The following is an 8493-nucleotide window of genomic DNA, read 5'->3' on the forward strand; positions in this document are numbered from 1 at the left end:
ATAAAGGATGGGCCAGACATGGTGGCTTATGCCTATAATCCCAGCACTTTTGGGAGCCTGAGGCGGGCAGATTACCTGAGGTCTGGGCTTCGAAACTAGCCTAACCAACGTGGTTAAACACTGTCCCTACTAAAAATACAAAAATTAGGTGGGCGTGGTCGCGGGCACTTATAATCCCAGGTACCCGGGAGGCAGTGAGGCGAGGGAATCACTTGAACCCGGGAGGCGGAGGTTGCAGTGAGCCGAGATCATGCCACTGCACACCAACCTGGGCAACAGAGGGAGGCTCCGTCAATCAATAAATCAATGTATGGGGAAGAGAAAAATAATACAGAGGTATTCCCTCGACCTCCCCCAATCTCCGCTTTAGAGAACAACTCCATCCTTCACCTAACTCCTCCCAGTCATCTTGGGACCAAGACAGGTTTGCCTAAGATAACGAGTTAGGTAGAAGACGGCGTCCTGGTGTACTGTCTGGCTCTGGACGTCACTTCCGCTGGTGGCATTGGCGTCACTTCCTGCTCCTGGGGCGGGGCATCCGTGTCCTTGCGGTGCGGGGCAGCAGACCACCGCAGACTAACACGCGTGGTGTCCTTGCGGTGTCCGGGGAGAGACTACCAAGACAGACGCTATGGTGAGTGTTCCTACTGGGCCACTACCCACGAGTCACCTCCTCAAAACCGCGGTGCCGCGAGCCAGCTATATCAAAAAAAGCTATAAAAAAAAATAGAAGGAGAAAAAGGCAGGCACGCGGTGTCCCGCAGGAGACCACCGAGGCAGGCCCGATAGATAAGTGTTCCCACCCGACCGTCTCCAGCGACTGCCGTCCACCTTGTGTCCAGCCTCCAAGGCCGAGGTTAGATTGCGGCCGCAGCGAATCACTCGCTATTTGCACGTTAATACTCAATGGCGACATTGGGGGCTGCCCCCGGGTTTTAATATGAGTATACCCTTGTATAAATATGTGCTGTGCTTGTAAAAGAAAAAGAAAAAAAGAAAATTAATGAAAATGGTTAACTGGAGCGCTGGGAATGAGATGGAAGGAGCGGAACAGGCAGGCCGCACACCCAGTTCGCTCCCTACGTGCGTCATTTTTTATTTATTTATTTATTTTTTTGAGATGGAGCCTCGCTCTGTCGTCTGTAGTGCAGTGGCGCAGTCTCGGCTCACTGCATCCTCCGCCTCCTGGGTTCAAGCTCTTCTCCTGCTTCAGCCTCCCAAGTAGCTGGGACTGCAGGCGGAAGACACTGCGCCCGACCCCTACATAGGTTATTTTGACGCACATCTCAATGACGCCATTTTATCCATACGTATTACAATATGTATCTGTAAAGTAAGGATTTTTAACATAACTGCAAATGCCATTAATTAGTTAATAAGGGTTGCAAGTTGGTGATGTTTAAGTGTACCATTTCCTCTTTATTTATTAGGTGGAATAGTGATACGAGAGGTATTTTTCATCTTCTGTTTGGTTACCTCCTAATACGATGTTTAGGAAAGGCACAGAAGATGATTGTTTCCCTTTTCCGGCTTTCACAACACTGCGTTGCTATCACTAGCATAGTTTTGACTTTTAAACCGTGAAGATATTTTACATATTTGAAAAATAAAATTTAAAGCAAGCTGACTACAAACAAGTCTTAATTGTATATCAAATTGCTAACCACAAGGAAAATTTTAATTTGAATAATTTTTGAGCATAGTACTATCACTGGATGGCTGTGGTAGGATATATCCTAAGAACAAAAATAAATTTTGACCTTGATGAGTTTGTTGGTAGAGGTGGTATATTGGTGTAACAATTTTGGAACCATTTTTTGTGTATTGCAGAGTAGGTGAGGAAATACTTTGGTCTGTTGGAAATCAGGGGTTTGAACAGAAGATTTGCATTGGGAATGGGGAATTAAAAGAATTTTGTAGGGCTGGGTGCGGTGGCTCACGCCTGTAATCCCAGCACTTTGGGAGGCTGAGGCGGGTAGATCACGAGGTCAAGAGATCAAGACCATCCTGGTCAACATGGTGAAACCCCGTCTCTACTAAAAATACAAAAAATTAGCTGGGCATGGTGGCGCGTGCCTGTAATCCCAGCTACTCAGGAGGCTGAGGCAGGAGAATTGCCTGAACCCAGGAGGCGGAGGTTGCGGTGAGCCGAGATCGAGCCATTGCACTCCAGCCTGAGTAACATGAGTGAAACTCCGTCTTAAAAAAAAAAAAAAAAAGAATTTTGTGCTACATTTACTGTAAACTATATCTTAGTTTTGACTCCGTAAATTCAGGTGGAATACAGAAGTTCAAATTTAAAGATTACCAATGGTCTCCTGACCTCAGATGATCCACCTGCACTCAGCCTCCCAAAGTGCTGTGATTACAGATGTGAGCTAGGAGTTCAAGACCAGCCTGTTCAACATGGTGAAACCCTGTCTCTACAAAAAAAAAAAAAAATTAGGCAGGTGTGGTGGTGCACACCTGTAGTCTTAGCTATTTGGGATGCTGAGGCACAAGAATCATTTGAACGCAGGAGGCAGAGGTTGCAGGCCACTGCACTCCAGCCCAGGCAACAGAGTAAGACCCCGTCTTAAAAAAAAAAAAAAAAAAAAAAAAAAACAGGTTAGCCATGGACTCAAGTGGATGCTGAGCCATGGAGCCCATTTGTAACCCATTTGCTGTAATATTATCGAACATTCGGCTGAAGAGACAAAAGTACTTGAGCTTTAGTATAGTTTCTAATAATGTATTTCCTTTTTTCCGAAGATAGAAAGGGAAAGCTATTGTTAACTACCTGGTGTTCTGTGTGTTGGAGGATGGGGGAGCAGGGCAGCTGCTCCCTGTTTCTCAATTGTTGATTAGTATTTTGTGACTCAGGTAGAAAAACTTCCTATTCAATTTGACTGATATTTTTATCTCGCCCACTTAGACTGAGGCTGATGTGAATCCGAAGGCCTATCCCCTCGCCGATGCCCACCTCACCAAGAAACTACTGGACCTTGTTCAGCAGTCATGTAACTATAAGCAGCTTCGGAAAGGAGCCAATGAGGGTAAGGCAGCCACAAGGGTGCTCTGGGGAAATGTTAAAGGCACATGTTTCCACCTGGGGCCTCTGGTCTAGATTTCCAATTTGGGAGGAGGGCTAGATGCTCTTGACTGCAACCAGTGGAAGGACCTATGAGCAGCATTGTGGCATTAGATGCTAAAGCTGATGGGCTAAGAAATTTTTTTAGACCCACAAATTGTTAACATTTTGTCACATTTACCTTCTTTTACACTCTATAAATGAATTTTATTTTTGCTGAGCCATTTGAAAGCAGTTGTAGAGACTTTGTATAGTAACTGTATGACTTCTCCAGAGCCATTAGAAGGAAAGGTATATTAATGCTTTTTAGCATCTTTTATACTGTGGATACTTAGCATTCATGAATTTTATTTGGTTTCCAGAGACATTCCCTACCCCTCTCCCTCCAACTTTTTTTTTTTGGATGCAATTATTCAAAAACATGGAACTCTTCATGAATTTGCATGTCATCTTTGCACAGGATCCATGCTAATCTTCTCTGTATTGTTCCAATTTTAGTATATGTGCTGCCAAAGGGAGCACCACCTCCATTGGTTTAAAAAAAAAAAAAAAAAGAAGAAAAATGCTGTTCTTTAGTAGAATAATTATGTATACATGATACTTTATTTCTTATTTTGATTTATTTATTTGTTTGAGACAGTTTTGCTCTTGTTGCCCAGGCTGGAGTGCAGTGGCAGGACCTTGGCTCACTGCAACCTCCACTTCTTGGGTTCAAGTGATTCTCCTGCCTCAGCCCCTCAAGTATCTGGGATTACAGGCATGCACCAGCACGCCCAGTTAATTTTGTATTTTTAGTAGAGATGAGGTTTCACTGTGTTGGTCAGTGTGGTCTCAAACTCCTGACCTCAGGTGAGCCACTGTGCCCAGCCCTTTTTTTTTTTTTTTTTAAGGCAGAACCTTGCTCTGTTGCTGAGGCTGGTCTCGAACTCCTGAGCTCAGGCAGTCCACCTGCCTCAGCCTCCGAGAGTGCTGGGATAACAGGCGTGAGTCCCCATGCCCAGCCAGAATTCTCTGACTTTACCAGATGCTGGGCAGTTTGGTGTGGTAGAGTTCTTTTGTCGTTGAAGATTTTAATGGAAACATGAGAGATTTTGTCAATTGTGTTTGAGATTTAGGAGAACCATTAGAATCACTTTCATCTTTGTTGCTGAAGGAAGATAAAGCTGACTCTCTGTATCTCATCATGGTGCTCTTTTCCTCCCTGCTCGTCACACTGCAGTAACTGCAGTGCCTGGTATAGCAGTGGCCAATGGTGCATTGCCGGGTGACTCACCAGCTCTCCCAGGAGGTCTATCTTCTCACTTGATACAGTCAGGTCAGCTTGGCTGGGCCAGGGACATGAGTTCTTACACCTCAGGTAGATGAGGACTCATAGACACAGAGCAAGCTTATTTCCTCTTGCCACACTTTGCATGGTGCTAGGCACGCAGGTGCTTAGGACAGGCAGGTCCTTGATTGGAGATGCTCAGGCTCAAGACTTTAGTTCAAAATGTGCTTACTAGGAGTTCAGGGAGAAAGAGGCAACAATTTTCCATACCTCTGCCTCAGTGACAAGTATTCTTTCTTCCCTTATTTATTGGCTGCCAACTGTGTGCCAGGCACATGTGTATAGGCTGATGATTATTGGTGAACAAAACGAAGTCTTTGCCTTCTTGGAGTGTACATTTCAGTGGAGAAAGACATAGGTTTTATGTCTGGTGGTAAAGAATGCTGTAAAAGAATAAAGTAGAGAAGGGGGATAGGAATAGCAGTGGTGGGGTCTTTTTAGGTAAAGTATTCAGAGAAGGTCTGTCTTAGGAGTTGAAGTTTGAGCAGAGAACAGATGGGGGTGTTGGAAAGAAACATTTTTGGGCGTGGTGCAAAGGCATGCTTGAGGGATTCTAAGTAGGCTGGCGTGTGGCTGGAACTAAGTGAGGGGATGAGAGGTACTAGGAGATCACATGAGACTATGTAGGCCATTGTTAGCAGTTTACATTTTTCTGTGAGTACAATGGGAAATGAGTAGAAAAATTTTGAACATGCTTTGCATTTACCATGTGTCAGCCATTTTTATTTATTATTATTTTTTGAGACAGTCTCACTCTGTAGCCCAGGCTGGAGTGCGGTGGCATCATCATGGCTCACTGTAGCCATGACCTCCTGGGCTTAGGTGATCCTCCCACCTCAGCCTCCCAGGTAGCTGGAACTACAGGTGCACACCACCACACCTGGCTGATTTTTTATATTTTAGTAGAGATGGGGTTTTGCCGTGTCGCCCAGGATGGTCTTAAACTTCTGGGTTCAAATAATCTGCCTTCCTCGGCTTCGTAAACTGCTGGGATACGGGTACAAGCCACTGTGCCCAGCCTTATCATTCTTACTATTTTTTATTCTTTTTTTTTTTTTTTTTTTGAGAGAGAGTTTCTCTCTTTTTACCCAGGCTGGAGTGCAATGGCGCGATCTCGGCTCACCGCAACCTCCGCCTCCTAGGTTCAGGCAATTCTCCTGCCTCAACCTCTTGAGTAGCTGGGATTACAGGCACGCGCCACCATGCCCAGCTAATTTTTTGTATTTTTAGTAGAGACGGGGTTTCACCATGTTGACCAGGATGGTCTCGATCTCTTGATCTCGTGATCCACCCGCCTCGGCCTCCCAAAGTGCTGGGATTACAGGCTTGAGGCAGCGCACCTGGCCTTTTTTTTTTTTTTTTTAAATGGGGTTTCACCAGGATGGCCAGGGCTGGTCTTGAACTCCCGACCTAAGGTGATCCACCCACCTCGGCCTCCCAAAGTGCTAGGATTACAGGCGCGAGCTACAGCGCCTGTCCCCATTCTTATTAACTTGTTCAATCCTTTCAAGAATCCTATTAGGTAGAATTATTGTACTGTGTTACTCCATAGATGATAAATATAAGGGAAGTTAAACACCATGCTAAAGGTCATTTGTGAAATGACAATGAGTGCCATCATTTGCACTCAAGCAGTGTAGCTCTGGAGTGTATTCCCTTGTCGAGTACTCCAGCATGAATGCAGAGTATTTGGAGTGAGCCACAGAGGCAAGCAGTCAGGATAGTATGCATCTGAAATGGTGCTGTGGGTTGTTGAACTTGCATGGTGAGTCACATGTTGGGTGAGCTTTCTAGAAGTATTGATTATGGCAGATTGAGATAGTAAAACTCTGACTCTCGGTCACAGATACCTTGAGAAGTACTGTATTATTAATATACTAATTCTTGCTGGTGGGAGTTTGTGGAAGCTGTTGCAGTTGACCAGGAAAGAGATGATGGTGACTTGGACAAGTGTAGCAGAGGAGTAGAAACAAGTGGACAGATTAGGCCGGGCACAGTGGCTCAAGCTTGTAATCTCAGCACTTTGGGAGGTCAAGGTGGGTGTATCACTTGAGGTCAGGAGTTCTGGACAACATGGTGAAACCCTGTCTCTACTAAAAATACAAAAATTAGCCGGGCACAGTGGCACTTGCCTGTAATTCCAGCTACTTGGGAGGCTGAGGCAGGAGAATCACTTAAACCCAGGAGGTGGTGGTTGAAGTGAGCTCAGGTTGCACCTCTGCACTCCAGCTGGGCAACAGAGCAAGACTCCATCTCAAAAACAAAAAAAAAGCGGTGAGATTCAGGACATGTTTTGAAGGTAAGTGGTGGGTTTAATGCAGGGTTTCAGAAGAGGCCATTGTGTTTGAATCCTTTGTCATATCCCAGGGCCGCTCTCATAATTGTATGTGCCTAGGCATTTTGCCCAGTTTTCTTGTACCTGTAATTTTTTCTGGAATTAAAGGCCCACGCCCACATCACCTATTAGCTTCACATCCTTCTCCCCACAGCCACCAAAACCCTCAACAGGGGTATCTCTGAGTTCATTGTGATGGCTGCAGATGCCGAGCCACTGGAGATCATTCTGCACCTCCCGCTGCTGTGCGAAGACAAGAATGTGCCCTATGTGTTTGTGCGCTCCAAGCAGGCCCTGGGGAGAGCCTGTGGGGTCTCCAGGCCGGTCATCGCTTGTTCTGTCACCATCAAAGAAGGCTCACAGCTGAAACAGCAGATCCAGTCCATTCAGCAGTCCATTGAAAGGCTCTTGGTCTAAACCTGTGGCCTCTGCCACGTGCTCCCTGCCAAATTCTCCCCCGAGGTTGTGTATCATATTGTTTGTGTTAGCATGTAATAGTTTCAGCTATTCTCTATTGTTATAAAATGTTGTAGTACTAAATCTGGTTTCTGGATTTTTGTGGTGTTTTTGTTCTGTTTTATAGGGTTGTTTTCCCCCTTCCTTTCCTTCCTCTCTCTGCCATCCTTCATCCTTTTATCCTCCCTTTTGAAAAACGAACAAATGTTCAGAACAGGCTGAAGCAGGGTGGTGGCACCATTCAAAGGCAGAAAGAGTCAGGAGAAAGCTGATGGAGCCAGCATAGAGACCTAGTTCCAGCTTTTAGCCACTAGCTTCCTATTGTGTGCAGAGTATAGTGGAATTAAACACCATTCATTGTGTATCCCTTGTGCCTGGCACACAGAATCATTCATACCTGTTAAAGTGATCAAGGAGTTTTCTTTGTTCTTGGGGCATTATGTATCATTTGGGGAGGAAGCATGTGTTCTGTGAGGTAGTTAGGTTATGTCCAAGTATTATTTACTAATGTACCACTGCTGTTTGCTTTCGGTAATGTGATTGATGTTGATGTTCTCCCCCAACCCCCAACCATGCCCTTGAGGGTGGCAGGGCAGCAGCATACCAAAGAGATGTGCTGCAGGATTCCAGAGGTGACCTGGGTGAGTGAGCCATGAGGCATTGACCTGGGTCTTGAAAGAGTCAGGAGTAGCAAGGGCAGAGAACATGAACTGGTGCTGGCATGAAGGATTCCTGGAAGATCATGAAGACCTGGCTGGCAGCTGCAGCAGAGACGATGGAATCCAAAGAAACAACCTTCCTCTGGAGAATGGGACTTTCTTTGGTGGACACTTGGCACCAGTTCTGAGAGCCCTTCCCCTGTGTTGTACCACAGTGTGGGTCAGATGTACTCTTTATCACACTAGTGCTGGTTCATGTGTTCTGTGAGCATCCTAATAAAAAAATAAATTCCATTTTCATGAGAGAATGGCAATGCCTGATTCTTAGTAGGTATCCAGCTCATACTGGAATGAAGACATAGCATTACTAGACTGGTGATAGCTGCTTTCTTCTTCCAAAAAGACTTTCGCTCTTGTTGCCTAGGCTGGAGTGCAATGGCATGATCTCTCGGCTTACTGCAGCCTCTGCCTCCTGGGTTCAAGCGATTCTCCTGCCTCAGCCTCCCAAGTAGCTGGGATTACAGACATGCATCACAACGCCTGGCTAATTTTTTGTATTTTTAGTAAAGATGGGACTTCACCATGTTGGCCAGGCTGGTCTTGAACTCCTGACCGCAGGTGATCTGCCGTCTCAGCCTCACAAAGC

At 45.6% G+C, this 8493-nt stretch overlaps 1 protein-coding gene and 1 non-coding gene across 2 annotated transcripts; one reads left to right on the forward strand and one right to left on the reverse strand.

The window, feature by feature from the left end:
• The first annotated feature begins 374 nt into the window (after nt 1–374).
• SNU13 (small nuclear ribonucleoprotein 13) lies at nt 375–8155 on the forward strand. The gene is made up of 3 exons (XM_032273232.1): nt 375–634; nt 2915–3035; nt 6887–8155. The coding sequence occupies exons 1-3, from the start codon at nt 632–634 to the stop codon at nt 7147–7149; spliced, it is 387 nt and encodes a 128-aa protein (XP_032129123.1). The 5' UTR covers nt 375–631; the 3' UTR covers nt 7150–8155.
• LOC116547206 lies at nt 3486–3592 on the reverse strand. The gene has a single exon (XR_004266979.1). It is a non-coding gene; the product is annotated as a U6 spliceosomal RNA (small nuclear RNA).
• Nucleotides 8156–8493: the final 338 nt, after the last annotated feature.

The sequence above is a fragment of the Sapajus apella genome, unplaced genomic scaffold (genome assembly GCF_009761245.1).
Source record: "Sapajus apella isolate SASKATOON/1434 unplaced genomic scaffold, GSC_monkey_1.0 scaffold2352, whole genome shotgun sequence".
In the NCBI taxonomy this organism is placed as follows: Eukaryota; Metazoa; Chordata; class Mammalia; order Primates; family Cebidae; genus Sapajus; species Sapajus apella.